This window comes from Epithele typhae, assembly GCF_022376455.1.
Source record: "Epithele typhae strain CBS 203.58 chromosome Unknown BXZ73scaffold_6, whole genome shotgun sequence".
NCBI classification, from domain to species: domain Eukaryota; kingdom Fungi; phylum Basidiomycota; class Agaricomycetes; order Polyporales; family Epitheliaceae; genus Epithele; species Epithele typhae.
In genome coordinates, this window is record NW_025954197.1 from 179,813 (window position 1) to 202,134 (window position 22,322).

The window sequence follows — 22,322 nt, forward strand, 5'->3', positions numbered from 1 at the left end:
CCTCCATACCCTGAAAGCCCGTCCAAACTGCCGTTGGTACTGGTTGACTGCACGAGAAGATGGTGCTGAAGTACCTGTCTGGTGAGTCGTGGTGGCTCGTTCACGGACTGATTACATCTCTCCGAAGCTTTCGGCATCTGGTACCACAATACGCGCCCGGCGAAGGCTTCGCAACGCACCCAATCCAGTGTCTTCTAGACGATTCGCACAGGGCCGTCCGTTTCAGTGAGGTCGCGTTCCCACCTCGTGGTGGAGAGGCTGTTCTAGACTTCCGAGGACTATGTAGCCCAGGACCAGGACACTGAGCGTCCTAGGTTTGACTACCACTCTCCCCCGCTCCCCTACGACGTCCCTCACCGCTACGCCCCTTTCCGCCCATGGATGCACCGGTCATCCAGGTATCCTCCTTAGAGGGTGACTCCATCTCGACCGCGAGTCCATCTTCTTCCATCAACACCATCGCCGGGCCGGGACAGCCAGCGCCGACTCGAGGCCACGACGTCATCCCTGGCAGTACACCGACACCCGATGGGCTCTCACCCACCTCCGGTTTGCTCGGCTCACCATCCTCTTCGCCTCTTAGTCGTCGATCATCTGTCTACTCGGAAGCCACTGCTGTGGATGGGGCGGGCGCGGATGGCCTGACGACTCGCGGTAATAGCCCAGAATGCGAGCGGGGCAACTACACGGGAGAACCTCTAAACGACGAGCCCATCTCGATCTCTGACCAGGGCGACGGGAGCATCTGCACGGTCTACTTGTCTCCTGCGCCCTACGACTTCATGTCCAAGCAGCGATACACCCGGGAGCCGATGGAAGCCTAGTGAGTCAATCCGTCGCGGGGCAGTAGCGCCGCATTGATGAGATACGCTGTTCAGCGATGCCGCAAAAGTGAGACCTCAAATCAGTCCGAGGAATGGTCTTGAACCGCGGTATGTCTTTTCTCGGCTTCAGAAACACGAGTGTTCAGTCTTTCTCCGTGGCGTACCAGAGCGTCGGTGATAGGTCGGGGGTGGAAGCCTTGCATCCACCCCGAGGGCTCGGTCTACTTCCGATACAAGGCAAGTGCTGTGCAGATCATCCAGACCCACGACTAACGAGAAGGCTCCAGAATTACTTCACAAACGAGTGGTTGTATGATGACGAGAAGCACAAGCTCATCGAGACGACGCTCGGCCTCTTCGAAGATCAAGTACGCACTGAAGAACTTGACCCCAAGGATTGGGAGATATGCCTGTCAATATGGGTGGACAAAGACACGAAGAACGCTTGGATGCTACTACATCTGCGACATGGAGAAGAGGGAGGTCTTTACATCCATGAAGTCGACCAGTCGTTCTTCACAGAGAGCTTGGATGAGGTTGAGATACTGGGGCGAGAGCACCTAGGTCGGTCCTCCGTCATGTATATCTGCGCGTCTCACGGCTAAGTCTGTATCCAGGTGTCGCGGCGCATCGAGGCTACTGGTGAGTGATTGATGTCTCGTACGCAGTGATGCATACTGAGCCACATACATAGGGAACACCTATTCATGTTCCCGCACGGCCGCGTGATTCAAAAAGAAATGCTTGAAAGCTTCTCGCTGAACTCACGTGGCTGAATTTTGGTGCGTATATCCTGTTCATGGTTCGTGGACCATTCTGACTCATCTTGTCATAAGATCGAGAGACTTCGAAGAGCTCGACAGCTCCATACGATGCCTCCGATCTTGCGCGATTCCTTAACATTATGAAAGGTATCGAATGCGATGGTCAGTGTTTAGTCAGAGCGCTGTGTACACCAACTGATGGCCGTTTACCATAGATAATCAGCACTCCCACCTCAATATGTTGCGACATATGGTGCGCGCTGTCATCCCACGATACTCTATTTTTGTGTTCTGACGTAGATAATGGTCCAGCACGTATACAGTCGACGATCCGTAAGCCTTATCTAGCCACGTCGACCGGACTGTCTTGCTGACACACACAGACATCGAACGCACCATGCGCTACTATGGTGAACGTTATGCCCAGCTTGATGTGTTTACCAGCATCCGTGCTGCGCCCCTCCAAATACGTCAATTATGTTCAAAGTTGCGACGTATTTCTTCTTCTTACTCCGGAAATCTATTTGGAGCGTCTGAACAAAGTATGGGTCAACCACATGGTCAATTCCCAGTACTGGAGAAAATTCATCGAGGACACCCAAGCAGACTGGCAAGGCTCCATCACTCCAGTAAGCTGCAACTACATCTTGGGGGCTCCCTCCACTACTCACGCGCGATAGACCACCGTTATCCTCGCTGCAATCTCAGCTTCCTTGCCATTCAAAGTGTCGATCAAAATGGTGACCTGACTCCTACGCGTTCCATGGGCCAATCGTCAGCTATCTGTCGCTGCTCCTGTCCCTCGGCAGTATTTTCTCCATTGTCATTCTCGGAAGACAACACCGACCCCACGATCACCACCATGCGGAAGACGCCGTAAGCTCACTATGCCTGCACAAGACATACCCAGAATGCTGACAACATCGTCGTACCAGATGATGTACTTGCTCCTCGTGCGATGACGCCACGAGGGGTTGAGATGCTCGCGATCATGTTCAGCATCCCTACGGCCTTCTTCCTCTGGGGGTACGCCATCCCTCACTCGCCTCACTCGCCTGCCCGCTGACCCCATATGACATATCTCTCCCGCCAGTCTCGTCACCTTCTTCATCGCGATCTCCTGGCTCTGCTTTTGGGATACCGCGCGCTCCGTCTGGATCGTCATCGTCTCCTTCGTCTCCGTCTTCGCCCTCCTCATCGCCCTCGTCCTCCGTAACTCCAAGCGCTTCCTGGACGCCGCCGCCGCGACGCGCACCGACGTCATCCGCACCCACCTCCGCGCACCGCGCGCCTCGTCAAGGCGGTCCCAGCCAGGCCGCACGCAAGATGCGCACGCTCACCATGGACGCCCTCAAGCGCACCAAGTCCGTCGGCTCTGCCGGCTCCGTGGCGCTGCAGCGCCCCATCCTCGCGGCCACGCGCCGGTTCACGAGTCGCGCGACGATGTCGCCGCCCCGGACGCCGACCCCGGACTCAGGCGCGGGGCCCAGCAGGAGCGACGGAGGGTCTTCGCCCCACAGCCATTCGTTTCGGAGAAACAGCAGCCTGCGGTGGGCCCAGCTGCCCCTCGACACCCAACAGATGATCCCGCTCAGCACGAGGACGACGCCGGTTGAGCCGCCCGCCATCCAACTCACGCCCCCTTGGCCTATCCGCGAGGAGGAGGATGCCCCAAGAAGACCCCTACTGACGGGTCATGACATGGTGTAGCGAAGCTATGCTCGTTTCGCCTGTGTTCGCCGTCTGGAGTGTCTTGCATGTCTGCCGGGCAGCTCTTTTCGTCCTTCTCGCCCCTGTCCCTATTGCCCGTTCGACTCAGGTTGCTCTAGACAGCCCATGTTATCGCTTTGTATACGCACCCCGCACCCCGCTCATGCATCATCTCGTGTCTGCTATCATTTCCCGCAACCTGTTACCACTGGTCCATACCCTTCAAGTGCCCGTCGTCGCAGCTTCTCTTCGTGCACAACCCAACTGCCACAGTATCTTCTATGGCGCCTACGCGCCATGCTAATATGTACCAATGCAACTGCTTCGTTTCCAACGTCCGAGAGGCGCCAGCCCCCGCCCACAACGCAGGAGCGCTTGGACCCTGATAGCATCGAGAACGTCGTATACCGTAGACCCCGCTGGGGTGTGGTAGTCTGCGAACTTGCCCCATTAGTAATGATTGTCGGCCGCCTCTCCCCTTAGCGCAATGCGCCATAATTTGCCCTCAGTCGGGCGCGGCCACCCACTTCATAATGACTGCCGACAGCCTACAGGCCACGGTGCGTCTCTTGTACATACGGGATGGCTGCGTATATGGTTATGATCTCCGGGTGGTGTACCGATGTGTTATATAGGACGAAATACATTCATTCTGGCTTCTCATGTCGCGTGCAACCAGTGAAACGAAGCATCCTCACACTATGTAATGCCCACCGTTTAGACACGGGTGACTTACCAACCCAGACCAAATTAGGCTCGAGCCAGGAGCCTCATACTGCCTCGTATTTTGAGGTCGGCGTCTACGTGCGCTGATCGAGGCTATGTATGCCGTCTCTCCTACACTTGCAACCCTCCTACCGCCTCTATCTGTCGTCCACCATCGTCCCCTGGGTTATCGATTCTCCGCTTTGGTCTTGCTGTTTACCGCATTCCCTTCGCGACCTCAAGCTCCTGCTCGCCGCGCCCTACGACTCGGACGCCACCTCGTTTTACACCTCCATCTCCACCGGGGACAATTTCTGGACCGAGCGCGGCACCGTTGCGCTCCGTCGCTCGGACGGCACTCAGTGGGCCGTCGAGGAGCTCATCGCGGTGTAGTTCACGTACGTCCGCGCCCTCGCGAGGAGCACCACGAGTGAGAAGGTCAATTCGACATCATCGTCACCATCCCGCCGTACTGCACCCAGTTCGAGCGCGACGTCATCGTCGACTCCGGCCTCCGATGCACGCTCGCACTCGTCAAAACGGCACTGCCGTTGCCATCCACTATGTATACCATGACACGCGCCTTCCCCGACTCAGGCCCGTGGTGCACAATGCACATGTCGGCAGGTCGTCCCTCCGCGCTACGGTCGTAGAGTTCGCGCCCGTGGCGGACCCCATGATGAAGACAAAGGTCGCCCTGGACACGACCGTCCACGGTGTGGGCTACAACCGATACATTGGCGGGACGGAGCTCGACAAGCGGCCGCATGCTCAGCGACTTCCAGAAGTGTCACAAGCGGATCATCAGTAACGACAAACGTGCAATGGTGAAGCTGTGGAAAGAGGCAGACCGCACCATCAAGGCCATTCTCACTGCGAATCAGGAGACTCAGGCCACGGTGAGTCTTTGTTTGTATATCACGCCCAACCCGTTGCCTTACGCGCCGCATCAAAATTGAGAGCCTTGCGTAGGACTCCAAGGGAAAATCCAGTCGCTCTGAGTTTGAGGCTGCGTGCAAGGACCTCAACAACCGCTTTGCCATTGCGAAGCCCTTGTGCACGCGGGTTTGAAGTTGGTATGTTGATTCCTTAGACTGCCGGTTACTAGGTTCATCTCCGGCAGGATAACTGGTCGTGCGGCGACAACCCCCATGGTCGAAGCTGTTTTTTCAGAGTTCTCCCTAATCAAGATCGCGTTCAACGTCAACGCGGACGAAGCCGCAGTGCTCGGCGCGGCCTACAATGGAATTCCCATGCGAAGTCACACCCGGATCAGCTCCTCGTTCAGGACGCCGAGCTCTTCAACACCGAGCCTGCCACGCCGCAGCGTTCGTGCAGTTCCCCATCACTACCGACAAGCTCGTCTACCGCAGCAAACGCAGGCCGGTGCTCGAGCTCGACAAGGACGCGTTCACCGTCGCCGTCTCGGGCGCAGGGGAGGCCCCCAGCCATGCATGTCCACCCTTGCTGGCCTCCTGATGTGTTCCCCCGCGCTGAGGTCGTCGCTGCGCTTCATTGGGTGCGTTTCCCCTCCGTCTCTTCAGCCTTCTGCTATCACGGTTTCGACGGTTCCCGTGTTCCGCACAAAAGCTTTGTCCGTGCGCTCTGCGTCGACCAAATGCGCGCAGGCATTGGTCCTCTTCGTATGAATGGATACATGCATGATATCGACTACGGGCAGGCGATCAACCTGTCGTGGTCCCCGCTATTCTGTTTGTTCTTGCGCGCATTAGGTCCAACGTATCTGGTGAAACACTGGCTGACCACCGAACCCCTTCTAGTGTGCAGCATGCAACCGATGGAAAGAGATGAACCAAGTCAAGCCTACGCGCGGCATACTGTGGAACGACGACGTCATCCGCAACGCGCGCTGGGCAGGCGTTTTCCTACGCGACCGTCACTGCTGGCATGATCCCGATGGCGACTACCGTGATGAGTGCACTTTCATAGGTTTTCGTTATACGTGTTCCGGGTCTTCCTCCTCCACGTCTACGAGCGCATTCTGGGGCTGCCCGCGGCGCAGAGACCGTGACGTTCAGCGTCTCGCGTCCGTCGCACGCAGCGTCGGAGTGCATACCGTCGCTGATAAATGCTCCTGGTAAGTCCGCGAAGTGACGCATTACTCGCCCTCCACCGCGATCTCAGTCTCCGGCTTCTCCCCCGGTGTTGGCCTGGACGACAGTGCGAGCCGTCCTCCACCAGCGCGACGCACGGCAGTGTCCACCGCACCGCGCGCTTCACGCCCTTCGCGAGCGTGCGCGTACCCCGCGATACCTCTCCCTCCCCTCTCCCTCTCCTCCCTCCTCTCTCCTCCCCACTGGCCGATTCCACGCCTCACGACTCACGCCTCGTGCGCCGCGCAAAGGCCGAGAACGCGCACCGCTCCCCGCCCGTCGAGCGCCCCTCACCTCAAGTGCGCACGCCCGCATCCCCAGAGATGTGGCACGCGTAGGTGCTGCACCAGAGCGAGGCGGCGAGGGCACGTCTGCCTGCACCAGCGCGGATCGGAATGGGGATGACCTGCCAGAGCGTGTGCTTGTCAGCTTCCGTTGTTGTCGTTTTGTTGGCGAAAGCGTCCTCGGGGCGGTTGGGGCGCATCATGTCGGGTAGAACGCCCGGATCCTGCGCCTCCGCTGTTATCGGTGGCTGCGTGTGAACGGCCCGGACACGGCGGTTTGGGCAGTACCCATCCCGTGGACAGGCTTGCTTTACCCCCATACCCTGAAAGCCCGTCCAAACTGCCGTTGGTACTGGTTGACTGCACGAGAAGATGGTGCTGAAGTGCCTGTCTGGTGAGTCGTGGTGGCTCGTTCACGGACTGACCACATCTCTCCGAAGCTTTCGGCATCTGGTACCACAATACGCGCCCGGCGAAGGCTTCGCAAGTCACAAGTACACACCCAATCCAGTGTCTTCTAGACGATTCGCACTGGGCCGTCCGTTTCAGCGAGATCGCGTTCCCGCCTCGTGGTGGAGAGGCTGTCCTAGACTTCCGAGGACTATGTAGCCCAGGACCAGGACACTGAGCGTCCTAGGTTTGACTACCATTCTCCCCCGCTCCCCTACGACGTCCCTCACCTCCGCGCCCCTTTCCGCTCATGGATGCACCTGTCATCCAGGCATCCTCCTTAGAGGGTGACTCTCCTCGACTGCGAGTTCATCTTCTTCCATCAACACCACCGCCGGGCCGGGACAGCTAGCGTCGACTCGAGGCCACGACGTCACCCCTGGTAGTACATCAACACCCGATGGGCTCTCCCCCACCTCCGGTGTGCTCGGCCCACCATGCTCTTCGCCTCTTGGTTGTCGACCATCCGTCCACTCGGAAGCCACTGCTATGGATGAACCTCTAAACAACGAGCCCATCTCGATCTCCGAACAGAGCGACGGGAGCAACCGCACGGTCTACTTGGCTCCTGCGTCCTACGACTTCATGTCCAAGCAGCGATACACCCGGGAGCCGATGGAAGCCTAGTGAGTAAATCCGTCGCGGGGCAGTAGTAGCGCCGCATTGCTGAGATACGCTGTTTAGCAATGCCACAAAAGTGAGACCTGAAATCGGTCCGAGGAATGGTCTTGAACCGCGGTATGTCTTTGCTCGGCTTCGGAAACACTCGTGTTCAGTCTTTCTCCGTGGCGTCCCAGAGCGCCGGTGATAGGTCGGGGGTGGAAGCCTTACATCCACCCCGAGGGCTCGGTCTACTTCCGATATAAGGCAAGTGCTGTGCAGATCGTCTTAGGCCTGTGACTAATGGGGAAGGTTCCAGAATTACTTCACAAACGAGTGGTTGTATGACGACGAGAAGCACAAGCTCATCGAGACGACGCTTGCCCTCTTCGAAGATCAAGTACGCACCGAAGAGCTTGACCCCAAGGATTGGGAGATATGCCTGTCAATATGGGTGGACAAAGACACTGAAGACACGCTTGGATGCTACTACATCTGCGACATGGAGAAGAGGGAGGTCTTCTACATCCATGAAGTCGAGCAGTCGTTCTTCATAGATAGCTTGGATGAGGTTGAGATACAGGGGCGAGAGCACCTAGGTCGGTCCTCCGTCATGTACATCTGCGTGTCTCACGGCTAAGTCTGTATCCAGGTGTCGCGGCGCAACGAGGCTATTGGTGAGTGATCAACGTCTCGTACACAGTGATGCATACTGAGCCACATACATAGGGAACACGTATTCATGTTCCCGCATGGCCGCGTGATTCAAAAAGAAATGGTTGAAGAGCTTCTCGCTGAACTCACGTGGCTGACTTTTGGTCCGTATATCCTGTTCATGGTTCGTGAACCAATTCTGACTCATCTTGTCGTAAGATCTAGAGACTTCGAAGAGCTCGACAGCTCCATACGGTGCCTCCGATCTTGCGCGATTCCATAATATTATGAAAGACATCGAATGCGACAGTCAGTGTTTAGTCGAAGCGCTGTGTACACCAACTGACGGCCGTTTACCGTAGATAATCAGCACTGCAGACCCCAGTATGTTGCGACATATGGTGGGCGCTGTTCTCCCACGATACTCGATTTTTGTGTTCTGACGTAGATCACGATCCAGCACGTATACAGTCGACGATCCGTAAGCCTCATCTCGCCACGTCGACCGGACTATCTTGCTGACTACACACAGACATCGAACGCACCATACGCTACTACGGTGAACGTTATGCCCAGCTTGATGTGTTTAGCAGCATCCGTGCTGCGCCTCCTCCAAATACGTCAATTCTGTTCAAAATTGCGACGTATTTCTTCTTCTTTACTCCGGAAATCTATTTGGAGCGTCTGAACAAAGCATGGGTCAACCGCATGGTCAATCCCCAGTACTGGAGAAAATTCATCGAGGACACCCAAGCAGATTGGCAAGGCTCTATCACTCCAGTAAGCTGTAACATCCACCTGGGGGCTCCCTCGACGTACTCACACGCTACAGACCACCGTTATCCTCGCTGCGAACCTCAGCTTCCTTGCCATTCAAAGTGTCGATCAAAATGGTGAATCGACTCCTACGCGTTCCATGGGCCAGATCGTCAGCTATCTGTCGCTGTTCCTCTCCATGGGCAGTATCTTCTCCATTGCCATTCTCGAGAGGCAACACCGACACCGCGACCATCACCATGCGGAAGACGCCGTAAGCTAGTTGTACCTGCACAATACATACCCAGAGTGCTGACATCATCGTTTGTACCAGATGATATACTTGCAGCCCCGCGCGATGACCCCACGAGGAGTCGAGATGCTCGCGATTATGTTCAGCATCCCCACGGCCTTATTCCTCTGGGGGTACGCCCTTCCCTTACTTGCCTCACTTGCCTCCCAGCTGACCCCATACATATCTTTTCCGCCAGCCTCGTCGCCTTCTTCATCGCGATCTCCTGGCTGTGCTTTTGGCACACCGCGCGCTCCGTCTGGATCATCATCGTCTCCTTCGTCTCCGTCTTCGCCCTCCTCATCGCTCTCGTCCTCCTCGACTCCAAGCCCTCCCATGGCGCCGCCGCGGCCACGCCCACAGACATCATCCGCGCCCGCCTCGCGCGCACCGCGCGCCTCGTCAAGGCGGTCCCCGGCCAGGCCGTGCGCAAGATGCGCACGCTCACCATGGACCGCCTCAAGCGCACCGAGCCCGTCGGCTCTGATGGCTCTGCCGACTCTCCGCTCTGGCGCCGGCCCACGAGCCGTGCGACGGTGCCCCCGCCCCGGACGCCGGCCCCGGATCGGGGCGCGGCGCCCAGCAGGAGCGTCGGGAGGTCGTCGCCTCACAGCAATTTGGCCCGGAGAAACAGCAGCGTGCAGTGGGACGAGGCCCAGCAGATAATCCCGCTCAGTACGAGGACGACGCCGGTTGAGCCGCCAGCCATCGAAATCACGCCCGCTTGGGGCCGGCCCATCCGCGCGGACGAGGACGACCCACGAAGACCTCCACTAACGGGTCATAACAGGGTGTAGCAAAGCTATGCTTGTTTCGCGTGTGTGTTTGCCGTCCGAAGTGTCTTCCGTGTCTGTCGGGCGGCTCTTTCGTCCTTCGATCGCTCTAGAAAGCTCATGTTATTGCTTTGTATACCCATCCCGCATCCCGCCCCCCGCTCGTGCATCATCTCGTGTCTGCTATCACTGTGTCTTGTAGCTTGTTGCCACTGGTCCATACCCTTCAAGTGCCCGTCGTCGCAGCTTCTCTTCGTGTACAACCCAATTGCGGTCTTTTCGATGGCGCCTATGCGCCGTACTAATATGTACCAATGCAACTACTTCATTTCTAACGTCCGAGAGGCGCCAGCCCTCGCCAACAACGCAGGGTTGTCCCTTGGTTGCATCGAGAACGTACAGACCCCGCGGAGGATGTAGTGGTCCGCGGACTTGCCCCAATGATAGTCTGTCTCTCCCCTCAGCGCGATGCGCCATAATTTGCCCTCAGCTGGGTCCGGGTACGTACGTACTTCACGTGCCTCCATCCAGCCTCACAGCCAACAACCATGTGTTCCTAGACAAACGCGCAGCGCTCCCTTGACACTACTCTCATTGAAAGCCGAAATGATGAAACGTCAGGATAGATGATACATTAGATTGCTCCACCCTCGAGGTATGTAGAACACGACGACGCTGTATCATACACGAGGCGCCGTAGGGCAGCTAGTACATTGTGGAAGACACCTGGTGCTACGTAGATACGATAAACATTACAAGCAGATATCCGATTCTGGTGCACCGAAAACATAGTCTATACACAGCGCAAGTGGAAAAGAAACCGCCGGCTCACATCGTGAAGCGAACGTCGAGGATGGCCTCTGGCGACAGCAAAGCGCCGAGCTGCGGCCGTGGGGCGACCAGCAGGTCGTCCTCGGTCCACTCGGGATTTCGGCGCTTGGTGTTCTTGTTGGAACGGTCGACGGCGTCCCGTAGCTCATGTCGAAGCCCCAGCAAGAGCCCCGAGTGAGTCGGCGCGGCGCTGTGGGTGGAGCATGGTCAGTGCTTGCGTCAAGCAAGAGAGAGACAGATACGCACTCTGTTTGATCAGGGAGTTGTAGAATGCCTTGACGAAGAGCCCGCCTTTGAGATTGCCGAACGTCTCCTGGTCGTCGCAACATGCGGACCATGACGTCACGTAGTTCGTCGCGGGCGGGCTGTTTCTCCGGCAATCTGGAAAACGCTCCAACAAGTCGGCATGCCCATCATGAACAGTCTGCATGCGGGCTATGGATGGAAAAGGTGAGCATATCATGCATGGATATGCACGGGGAGCACACACCAAAGGCACGGGAACCTTGAGCTTGGGGGCGAGCAAGGAGAGAATCAAGAGGAGAAGCAAGGGGAGACACAGGGGTCGGTGGAACATCGACATTCAACAGGTCTGCAATAGTGTGTGAGAAGGGAATGCGCGGAAAAGGGAAAAGCGGGTGCACACCTGAAGCCGTGCCGGAGTGGCAGCAGTCGAAGATCATCGTGCAGCGGACCCCATCTGGAAGGTGGTCCACGAGGATATCGCGAACATCCTGCACGCGCCCAGCGTCAATGCGGGATTAGCATGACGTCCGATCCGGTGGGAGAAAGTCCGCGTGGAGGGGAACACGGGAGAGAAGGTACTCACGTTGTCGCGAATGAAGTTAACGTACTTATCGCCGCTGCGCTGGGGCTCATAGGTCGCATCTATCGGGAGAAAGACTGCGACCGGATCAGCCTCGTGCGCCAATCTCGGACATGAAAGAGACGCACTCTCGTCCAAGTGGTCTATCTCCTCGGGGCCGTCTGTCGGGACTTGACCTCCATGACCGGAGTCTGATAGAAAGCGCATATAGTGACTCGGCGCGACACCATAGTGAGAGCGGGAAAGGAGCGTACAGGCGAAGCAGATACTGTCACCGTCTCGCACGTCGTGCACGAGCTCCCTCATCTCCCGAACTATGTTCTCCCTCGTTGGCCAACGGGTGTCCACAGTCGGCCCCACGTCGGTCATGATGACAATATTCTCCGAGGGATACTCGAACTTCGCTGCGGTGAACCGCGGTGCGTCAGCGGCAGGTTGAGCGGGACGCGGACTCGAGACTCACTAGTGAGTAGGTGGTGAAGCCGTTTCACGTCTTCCTGTGCGCCCGGCAGCTTCCGCATATCGAGCCGATTGTTCGTATTGTAGCACAAGCCAACGATCAGTGCCTTCTTGACGGACGGCCTCGAAGAGGGAGGGCAAGAAGAGAATCGTTCGGCACCCCTCTCCAACGGTACGGGCATGGGCACGGGCATTGTAGCGAGAGCTTTGATTACACCGGCTGCGCAGAAGGGATCGCGAAACGGACGACCGAGCGAGGTGAAAGAGAGGAGGGTGGGCTGGCGAGATCCGTCATGTTGTGGTGGATTATATGTCGCCTGGCGGTGCTGGTCTGGCGGGGTGGGTGCAGCGAGCAAGCTAGGCAACTTGACTCGTTTGCGCGCGCGTCCCTGGCCAGACGCTCTCCTCGAAACTTCCCACGTCGCGCCGGCATCGACACTGGTGCCGCCTTTTTTCCCTGCAAGCAGTGCGCCCCAACGCTTCCTGCCTCAAGGAACATCACACATTGTGGTCCAGCGGACGGGCGTAACTGCCATGCCTCGTCCTTCCAGCGCCGGGACACCACGCTCACGCGGCGAGCTCGAGGACGACGAAAGGATTTGGCTGTGGCCGGTGCGATGCAGTGGCATATGGCGTAGATGGCATTCACTGCAATATGTGCTATTTCGTCCAGTCGTCCACTACGTGGTGGATCCGATCCCGCGCTCCGCGGCTTCCGTGCCGTCTGTCTACGGCGCACCCCAGCCCGGGCGCAAGGTGACTCAACGGAGGCGCAGATGGGTGGCGACGGCAGAGAGCACCTCTCCGTCTCCATCGTCTGGCATTCGCTGTGGAAAGCAAGGTTTAGTGCGAGGGACCGCCATCTCTTGCAGGCCATCGCGGGATGCAAGCGAGAGTCAGTCTTTGCCCTGTGCCATCGCGCGACCGGCCCATGCAGGCAGGCTGTACTTCTGTGGACTGCATGAGAGCGAATGTAGCCATCGGAGGATGGTCGCGGGCGAAGTCGGGAGGCTGTGGTCCAGAAGGGCGTCAGTCATATAGACTTCTCGGGATGCCCTAGCCATTGGCTCACCTTTTCAATTCCAAATGCTGCCGACACGGCATGTCGTCTGTTCGAGCACGGCGGACAGCCCAAACAAATTTCAGCACGAGGACTTGTTCCCATGCTGTATGATGACTGTATGCCCTTCGACAGGAGAGTCGCAGGCCGTGTTGATCTGGGCTTGCGCTCACGACTAGATTGAGTATGTAGCGGTTCGAATACTTGTCTCGCGGGTTTGAGAGGGTCCTGGACCCTAGCTGCATTCCAACTTCCCGGCAGTAAACCCTCCCAAATCTGACACGAGGACTGCCAGAGATGTGGCGCGTGCTGCACGTTCGTCAGTTTACAATGGCCGTCCCCAATGGACAACATCATACCACTGGATTCGTTGGAGCCCAAGCCGATTGAAGCGCTAGCATATTACAAGGGCATCGTGTACCCCGGCAATTATGGCATTTCGTGAGAGCCGTGTTGAGGAAGAGGGGGCCATGCCCAAAGGGGCAAGCCGAGGGGATGATATGAGTCCACTTAAAGAACGAATCCGCGTCAAAGGCCGTTCACGCAAGAAGTTGGCTGACAGACTTACAGTCGCATCCTCCACACCCTCCTGCGAGCCCTCAACAGGTTCTTGCAGATGTCGCATTCCCAGTTGCACAAGCATCCCCATCGTCCATCTGTCCATTGGGGGGCCAAACCACGACACTCCGGATCCACGAGGTCGTACCCCATCCACGCTTGCACGTGTCCCTGCGTCCAAAGAGAGGGAAGAACCGGCTCTCGAGTGTCCGCAGGGCATTGCTGACATTTTTTCACCAGATAGAACCGACGACAATGCACTTGCGGGAGGACATCGAAGACGAAGGATATGGACAAATATTTGCAGGACGACTCGAGGTCCCCGACGGGCCCGCCCGCGGGGAGAAGGCCGCGTTGGCGGCAAATCTGCGGCGTGAAAGAGCCCAAGACGGACGGACTCAGAGAGCGTCAAGGGACACCTCACAGGAGGTAAGACTAAGGAGACATAAGATAAAAGGGACATACCGTTACATGTTCGGATTGGAAAGAGGGCACTCACCTGGCCCTGAGCGCATATACTTCTGGTTCCGGCTAATATTCATGCTCTCAAAAGCGTTGTGATGAGGACGCAAGGATTGGGGCCGATGGTGTGCACCAAGGAGGTATTGGTTGAAGGGATGCTGAACGCTCAGTGGTGTCGATATAGCGTTTGATGCTGTAGGACATCTTGGAGTTGCTTGCCTCAGCTGGATAACCTCACACCATCCAGGGCAGACGGAGTTGGCGACGAGAGTGTGTTCTGAGCATCGTGGTCGATGTGGCTGCTGGTGGACGGGCTTCGTGGATCATCAGAGGACGTCGGAGATGTGAGATTAGATTAGATTGACTCAAGAGCCTCTCTGATTCATAGCGACTCATAATCTACTAGCGACTACGTATGTTTAGACAAACGCACAAGTTCAGGAGCAATCAAAATCACATCGTGGATGAATTATACATCAATTCGGTCGCCCATTGAGCAGGTGAAGTATACAGTATCTTACATGTGAGACGCCATAGGGCAACGGCTACATCGTGGTACAAGTTAGTGCTACGCATACGATAAACATTACTGACACGAATCCGAACATTGCGCGCGGAACGCATAACGTAAATACTATGTAAGAGGTAGGGGGCGAAAAATAAGGAGCGAAACCGCGCAAACATCCGCAGAGCTTAGAGCCCTGTCTGCGTTACGCACGAAGAAAAGATAACACCCGTTCACAACGAAAAGGATATGTCGAGGATGGCCTGCGGACTGAGCGCACCGAGCTGTGGGCGAGGCGCGACCATGAGGTCGTCCCCGCTGCACGCGGTATGGACGCCCTTGTGATGGTCGTTGATGCGGTTCACGGCGTTCTGCAGCTCATGTCGAAGCTTCTTCAGGAGCTGCGAGTGGGTCGGCAGGGAGGCTGCGGATGGTGATTAATTGGACGTTCTAGGAGACCAGAGCAAAGCTGCTCACTCGTGTGAATGAGGGCGTTGTAGAAGGCTCTGATGAAGATTCCGCCCTTGTTGCTGCCGAACGTGAGTTGCTCGTCGCGGCACGCGGACCATGACGTCACGTAGTTCTCGATGGAGAGGCTGTTCCTCCGGCTCCCTGGAACGCGCGACGAAGGCCAGGAGTATGCGGAGGGGGCATGCTCATCGTGAACAGTTTGCATGCGAGCTAGAGGCAACAGAGATGAGCATGTAGCACAGCCAGATGCGCACAAAACACACACCAAAAGCACCTGAGCTTTGAATGGGAGGGGAAACAAGGGGGGACAGTGGGGACATCGGTACTTCTACATTCGACAAGTCTGCGAGCAGCTTGTAAGATGGAAATACACGGAGAGAAGTGAAGACTGGACACACACCTGAAGCCGTGCCGGAGTGGCAGCAGTCGAAGATCATCGTACAGCGGACTCCAGGTGGAAGGTTGTTCACGAGAATGTCGCGAACGTCCTATGTGCCCAACGAGAACGTGAAATCAGCATACACGTCGCGACATGATGAGTGCGGGGAAAGTTGGTGCGGAGTGGAAAGCGGGATAAATGGGGGAAGGTACTAACGTTGTCTCGAATGTAGGCGCCGTACTGCTCCTTATTGTCGGGGTCGTAGGTCGCATCTAGCGGGAGAAGGACTGCGAGTGGATCAGCCTCGTGCGCCGATCTCGGACATGAAAGAGACGCACCTTCGTCAAACCCGTCTTCCTCCTGCGGATCATCCGTCGCAACCTGCCCTCCATGACCAGAGACTGACAGAGAGCGCATATAGTTAGCATGATCCCTGGAAAAAGTAGACGAGTACGTACAGGCAAAGCAGATGCTGTCTCCGTACTGCACATCTTGCACGAGCTCCTTCATCTTCCGAAGCACGTTCTCCTTCGTAGGCCACAGATCGTCCCCAGTTGAGACCTCATCGTCGGTCATCATGACGATATTTTCGATGGGATACTTGAACTTGACTGCATTGGACGCCTACGGGTAAGGTGCAGCTTCTGAGGGATAGACTCTAGACTTACCATTCAGCAACTTGCGTAACCGACGCACGTCTTCCAAGGAGCCTGGCAGCTTATCCATCCCCTGCATCTGGAGCTCATCGTTGGTCTGGTAGCTCACGCCGACGAGCAGCGCCTTCTTGACTTGCGGCCTGGAGGTAGTCACGGGCACTGGCATATTGAACGATAGCGTTGAGGGCGTCGAAGTGGCAACAAGCGAGGCGCAAGAGAAGCGGGTGGGGTGGCGAAGTCCGACATGTTCGTGTAGCAGGTGGTGGAGTATATATGGAGTAGCCGGGCGCGTCTGGCGGGGCGGGGAGGACAAGCAAACTGGGCAAGGTGCGCAAGATTCGCCAGCCCAGATCCGCTTCGTGCTCAAGCGCCGGTGCCTCTCCCGGACCCCCGCCCACCGGATAGGCGCCCAACACCGCTCGTGACGGGCAATGCGCCCAAACGTTGCGTCCTATCAACGCAAACCACTGGTCTCGCGCTGCCAACTTTGGGCTGTTCAGCGGCCTCGAGCGGGCACGCCGAGGCCGTGCTGCCATGCTAGCGCGGTATTGGAGGCGGCGATGGGACTAGTGGTTGTCGGCACGCGTCTGGCACGACGCAAGGGTGCAGTCCCTGCGCTATCATTGAAATATTGACTACGTGGTGGATCTGTTTCTCGTGCCCCGCTGCTTCCCTGCAAGCCCGCCTTCAAGTTTGAGGAGCATCTGCCCACCGCGCGCTCTCGGCCCCGCCCGAAATAGCGTGCGCGAACTGGGCGGGGGCGCAGGTGACAGAGGGCGGCACGGAACGCCAGTGCATCGCTGTCTTCTCGCCCGGCGCTGCCGGGAGTTGCCCGCGCGTGGGTTTCATCCCCGGGTGGCTCGTGGAAAGCGGACCTCGGTCTGCCTCGATGCGGGGGATCTGCGCACGCTTTCTTGCAGACGATGCCGGGAGCTGGCATCGCGGGACGTAAGCGAGAGACAGCCTGTGACTGCAAGTTGGGCCGTCGGTCCGATCCGGTGAGTGCGGCGATTCGAATTCGCTACCTAGGCTTCCGGAGGTATGTTTGCCGATAGCTTGGGCCTTAAGGCGCATGAAGGTGTCGTCCAGGGTGGTCGACGGTCACCGAGAGTCAACAGGCTGCGATCGAGAAGCGTGGGAGGCAGACTTCTCAAGACGGCATGGTCGTCGAGTCACCATCGCAATTCAAACGCCGTTAACACGGCATATCTAATGCATCTGCTGTTCGGGCGCAACAGACCATCAATGCTTTCCCCAGTGCGATAGGAGACTGAATCTCACGCGGTTCTATGAATGGCCTGACGAAGCAACTATGATGGATGAGTAGGCGATGAAGTGGCCCAGCGAGAGTCAGCTGCGTGTCTCGTGTGTTCTGGTGGATTCTGTTCGTTCTTCACGGCAGAAAGTACGAGGATGCGAGTTTGGAGGACTCTGGATCGACTACCCGCTGCGCACTTGTTGGTCCCAAGAGCAATTTCCGTGAATAATGTGACACTTACTGTATTCATTACTTGGGACCTAAGCCGATTTGTCCACGGACACAACCCCGATATCGGAAGGGGGAGCGCTAGCAAGTTGCTGGGGCGCTGCCTACCCTCGGAGGCTCGGCGTTCCTTGAGAGCCATATTGGAGTGGAGAGAGAGATGGCCGAAGGAACAAGACGCGGTATGACCGTCTATATGGGGATATGAGACTGGAAGAAGTCCGAGGGAATAGCTTACGTTCATACCGAGTCGTCGTTGCAAATCCTTCGCAGATCGTGACGCACCGCTTCACGATATCGTTCTTGCCAAGTAGCTCTGGGCCCGGGTCTAAGCTGTGTCGTGGTATGGGGGTACCCGGATGGAATACACACCTGATCCTGGGTCAATTTGCACTGCTTTCCGAGAACAGCGAGTGATGAAGATGTCCATTTAACCCCCAGGGGCCGTAGTCTTTGGGGGATGGCCCGAGGGTGCCCGCTCTGCCACCGGCGAGTGTGAGAACTGAAGAGGGAATGAGGCGGGTAAGCCTCGCGGCTAGTGGACGAAGAGGGGGAAGCGCGAACGAGAGAACATTCTGTAGATCCGACATCGACGGAGGAGGTGCAGTGAAAGGCCGAGAGGCGGGCGATCTGCTCGCCAACGTGCACGTGCGCGGGGAAAGCGCCAGGCAAGAAAACGACGAGCGGGACTGAGCGCGCGGCCGCGACTGCGCCTGCCTCCTCTCTTGCCCCTCCGCGTCGTCGTCGCGCACCTCCGTCGTTCAGCGTACCGCGCGCGAGGCCAAATCTGCGACGCGCGCGAGATCTGGCCGGTGAGCGGGAAATAGGCAAGCCTCCTTCCACGCTCGATCCCGCAGTTGCTTCATGTCCCCACCTTCCAAACCACCTCTGACGGTCCGCGACCTGCCGACCGACCTCTTCCGCCACATCCTCGATCATCTAGGCTGCGATGTCCACGAGACTCTCTCCGCATGCACCCTTGTCTGCCGCGACTGGCTGAACGTCAGCAGACAGCACCTCTTCGCCGAGCTCCATGTTCTCCGCGGCGCCGATGAGTCCTTCCAGGATCTCGTCGACTTCCTCGACGCGCACCCAGTGCATGCCGCCTGCGTCCGCACACTCCAGCTCGAAGCGCGACTGTTCAGCTTCCCATTCAACGTCCCCCTCATGCCGACCATCGACCTCGATGTCTTCGCCCGCATATCCCGCGCGCTCCCGGGGCTTCAGAACGTGCGCATGCGCCAGGTCCGCATCGCCGCTCCAGGCGGCAAGCCTCTGCCCCCTCTCCCCAATCCTCCCCCGCGGCGGCGCCTCGACCACATGGAGTACGAAAAGTGCTACGGCGAGATCGCGCCCACGTTCGAGTTCCTCGCGCACTTCCAGTACGACCATCTCGATTTCTGTCCCATATTCCCCGACACCAACCCCGCGACGATCCGCGCGGGGCCGCACGCTCTCCTCGCGCGCTCGGTCTGTCTTATCCCGGTCACTCCCAATCCACACGTTGTCGTCGCTGCGATGAGACAGGTCACACCCCCGGAGACGTTCATGTCGTTCCGATGGCCCACGTCCCAACTCTCGGATCCTCAAGTCCCTGTCGCGGCCTTGCTCCAGGACATCGGCCAGAACCTGGTGGATGTGCATCTAGGACCAAGTGAGTCTACCTCCCGCCCCCAGGTCCGCACCACTACCCCAAACGCTCCGTGCCTCCACGCGTCTACCTCCCCCAGACTCCCGATGCCGGCGATCCGTGACTGACGCGTCCCCTAGGCGAACGAGACGCGCACCTCGCCCTCCCGCACCTCCCCCGCCTCCAAACATTCCGCTACAGCGCCGGCGTCTCCCTCCTCGCCCCGCCGTCAGAGATGCACGCGCAGCGGATGCAGTTCGCGTCCTTCTTCCGCGACTTCCTCCCGCTCCTCCCCGCGGACCTCCAGGAGCTCGTCCTCTACGTGCAGTGGTCGGACGACGAGGGCGTGCCGCACCCGCGCTCGCACTCGCACGGACCGTCACACGGGGCGGGAGCCGCGCGCGCGCTCGTCCCGGGGGAGGCGACGATGCCGATGTGGGGCGCGGACGCGCCGACGATGGAGCGTCTGAAGTGGCTCAAGTGGCTCACGCTCTGCATGCCGGCGGTGCCCGAGGGGGACGTCGGGCGCGCGACGGCGGAGGCGGCCAAGTGCTTCCCGAAGGCGCACGCGCACGCCGCGTTCCGGGTGAGCGTCGTGGTGTGGGAGCTCGAATGGTGCGTCGCGTCGTTTGGTCGGCCTTGGGCGGGAGAGGAGGCTTATCGTCGTGTTTGTGCAGCCGGGAACACGACATCTACGATTATCTGAGCGACTGCTGAGGGCTTCGCCTGGGGGTGTAGAGAAGGACGTTTATGTATCATAGGTCGGATCTGCCGTTTGCTCATCTACTGTCAACTCGCCACACGCTAGTATGTATCCATTGATTCGGCGCTCGGACGCCTCTGTTTTCTGCATGAGACTCTCGTGAGCACCGCGGCTCATCGATCAACCCAACGGTTTCCGAGCGACTTACTGAGGCTCGACAGGTGCGATGTAACCTGCGCTATCACGAAAGCGCACTTCACCGCTCGATTCCGTCCAGCCAACCCTTGACATATCGGGGGTCAAGACGAGTGTCCGATCGGAGTTCCGAACACTCGGCAAGAACATACCGGTACTATTCTCTGCAACTCAATCAACAAACATCAGTCTTACAACTTGCGAACTCTTCGCGTCCCCGTCGCAACCTCCTTTGAGGGCATACACTAGAACCCGAAGGATGTGCACCTAGAACCAAGTGAGTCCCGTCACTCGCCGGGCTTGACGGCTCATAGACCGGGCCGTTGTGCAGCCAGAATACTACATCAACTTTCGACGTTTATTTGCGCGACTACTGCGGACGACCTCGGGCTCGGGTGGAGGATAGAACAATATGGTGAGTTTTCAAATCGACCTCTTGCGTCAATGGTCCTCAACACGGGCTCGTTCCACAAGTCCAACACAATTCTCGGACCTATGCCGCTGCACCAGCAGTGGTGCATACATCAGCCTCGCGTGCGGCGGGCATGCCCAGACGGACTCCTTTGTTACTCCGCTCCTCCGTCTTCCCAACCATGAGCGCTGGTGACGCTTCCTTTCCTTCGTCGTCACGGTCTCCAACACCGGCTCCAAGACTTCGACGACGGTAGACCCACACGACGAAGCGAAGAAGTACCTCGACCTTCCCCAGTCTCAATAGTACAACAAGCCGGCGTCGCGGCGCTCCTGCGCGGCGTCTTCGAGTCGCGCGGCGTGTCCACGATGCCCTGGGCGGGGGCTGGGTTTCTCATAATGTACTAGTGGAGGAGGGTCCCATCATGCTCGACGACTCTCGTTGAGAAGTTTGCGATGACGTCATGTACGGACTGGACGCTGCAAATTCCAAGTCTATGATCGACACCATTCTTCAGACAGAACGACGGGAAGGATCCTCCGAAGCGGCGAGATTTGGCTTGTGCGCGCCGAAGACTCAAACTCTGTCGTCATCGAGGCCGGCGGAATCGTCTGCTCGGTGTCCCTCCGCAGGGTCCTTCCAGAGCTCCGACCGACCGTCGCGCTCATAGGCCCCGCACCTAGTCCCTTGAGTCGGTGCCCGGGGCGGGAAGGCGGCAGCGCGACTGGTGAGCAGGCGGGAGACGAGGCTGTGGACCCGAAGTATGGATTGAACTCTCGAACGACTCAAACCGTATCGAGCGCGAAGTGCAAGCTACCGGACAGGGTGGTACTGTCATGTTCGCCATTCCTGAAGCTGGCTGGGCAGGAGATACCGCTGCGCATGCGGAAGTGCTGGCTTGATCAAGCCCCGTCCACCTCGCCTTCGGATGTTTGTTCAGTTGAGCGGACCTGTGTAGTATTGCATTACGATCGGAGAGAGCCGGTGGTGCGACTCCACAGATGGAAGTTGAAGAGCAGGTGTAACGTCTGGGTTCAGGTGAGCACTAGGGGTATCTGAGCTACGTATATATGAGTAAGCGAGTCACAATGAGTGAACTGCAGTGTCAGATAGGAGGGCGAGTGCGGAATGGGAGAAACCAAAACAAGGAGCGTGGGGACAGAAGGTGTAAGCCAAGCAAGCGTGCATCGCCTCAATGTGGCGACAACGAACCGCAAATATCACAGGCTCATCACTTTCGGTGCGAGAAGGTGTGCGTCCGCTCCAGGTCTTCATACTTCCGACCCGGGTTCACCTGGAGCTCGTAGCCGTAGTCGTGCTTGTTACTGAAGACAATGTCTTCTGCGCTGCGCCAGGTGACATCCGCGTCGGAAACTCGGTGAGAAGGACCAGCCGCGCCGACACCGCCAACGTTTCGGAGCGCGGCCGCGGGCGACGGTCCCACATTAGGCACGGTCTGCCCGCCAACGTCCATGCGCGTGCCGTCACTCGCTTCGAACAAGTCGAGGATAAAGCGGCAGGTCAAGATCACCGTCGTGCTGCGCCGGACCCAGGTCATCAGCAGAGATGAAGGAGCGGAACGGCGGGGAAACGCACGTGCTAATAATGCCGAGGAGATTGTACAAGAGCTGGAAAGGTACGATCAGCTTTGAGCTTTGATGGAGTCATCAAGCGCATGAGGCGCAGTTTTACCTCGACGTGGTTGACGAAAGCAAGGTTCAAGAGGTTGACAAAGCAAAGTGCACTGGAAGCATAAAGTGTGAACG

General features: G+C 57.9%; 5 protein-coding genes across 5 annotated transcripts; 3 read left to right on the forward strand and 2 right to left on the reverse strand.

The window, feature by feature from the left end:
* Nucleotides 1-377: 377 nt before the first annotated feature.
* Nucleotides 378-5,482, forward strand: BXZ73DRAFT_98017 (uncharacterized protein; the record flags this gene model as incomplete). The annotated part of the gene is made up of 21 exons (XM_048027559.1): nucleotides 378-823; nucleotides 879-891; nucleotides 1,112-1,388; nucleotides 1,442-1,466; nucleotides 1,519-1,592; nucleotides 1,661-1,750; nucleotides 1,804-1,841; nucleotides 1,912-1,921; nucleotides 1,972-1,998; nucleotides 2,033-2,217; nucleotides 2,269-2,328; nucleotides 2,499-2,614; nucleotides 2,682-2,847; nucleotides 2,903-3,292; nucleotides 4,247-4,390; nucleotides 4,486-4,568; nucleotides 4,631-4,721; nucleotides 4,789-4,902; nucleotides 4,976-5,058; nucleotides 5,112-5,263; nucleotides 5,331-5,482. The coding sequence occupies 21 exons, from the start codon at nucleotides 378-380 to the stop codon at nucleotides 5,480-5,482; spliced, it is 2,736 nt and encodes a 911-aa protein (XP_047881110.1).
* Nucleotides 5,483-7,670: 2,188 nt separating this feature from the next.
* BXZ73DRAFT_9683 (uncharacterized protein) lies at nucleotides 7,671-9,551 on the forward strand (the record flags this gene model as incomplete). Its single annotated transcript, XM_048027175.1, has 10 exons — nucleotides 7,671-7,727; nucleotides 7,771-8,066; nucleotides 8,169-8,269; nucleotides 8,325-8,425; nucleotides 8,476-8,506; nucleotides 8,566-8,586; nucleotides 8,638-8,885; nucleotides 8,938-9,135; nucleotides 9,196-9,287; nucleotides 9,353-9,551. Coding segments are annotated over 10 exons (1,344 nt in total), but the record flags the coding sequence as incomplete, so codon positions are not given.
* A 1,203-nt stretch (nucleotides 9,552-10,754) lies between these two features.
* BXZ73DRAFT_98019 (peptidase C14) lies at nucleotides 10,755-12,236 on the reverse strand (the record flags this gene model as incomplete). Its single annotated transcript, XM_048027560.1, has 8 exons — nucleotides 10,755-10,947; nucleotides 11,000-11,192; nucleotides 11,248-11,349; nucleotides 11,404-11,491; nucleotides 11,587-11,660; nucleotides 11,712-11,774; nucleotides 11,838-11,987; nucleotides 12,047-12,236. 8 exons carry the CDS (start codon nucleotides 12,234-12,236, stop codon nucleotides 10,755-10,757), a joined length of 1,053 nt encoding a protein of 350 aa, XP_047881112.1.
* Nucleotides 12,237-14,860: 2,624 nt separating this feature from the next.
* On the reverse strand, nucleotides 14,861-16,299 carry BXZ73DRAFT_41652 (peptidase C14; the record flags this gene model as incomplete). The annotated part of the gene is made up of 8 exons (XM_048018811.1): nucleotides 14,861-15,051; nucleotides 15,105-15,308; nucleotides 15,364-15,441; nucleotides 15,499-15,586; nucleotides 15,694-15,764; nucleotides 15,816-15,878; nucleotides 15,936-16,088; nucleotides 16,146-16,299. 8 exons carry the CDS (start codon nucleotides 16,297-16,299, stop codon nucleotides 14,861-14,863), a joined length of 1,002 nt encoding a protein of 333 aa, XP_047881113.1.
* A 2,181-nt stretch (nucleotides 16,300-18,480) lies between these two features.
* BXZ73DRAFT_74844 (uncharacterized protein) lies at nucleotides 18,481-19,963 on the forward strand (the record flags this gene model as incomplete). Its single annotated transcript, XM_048022107.1, has 3 exons — nucleotides 18,481-19,270; nucleotides 19,387-19,861; nucleotides 19,924-19,963. The coding sequence occupies 3 exons, from the start codon at nucleotides 18,481-18,483 to the stop codon at nucleotides 19,961-19,963; spliced, it is 1,305 nt and encodes a 434-aa protein (XP_047881114.1).
* Between the last annotated feature and the right edge of the window lie 2,359 nt (nucleotides 19,964-22,322).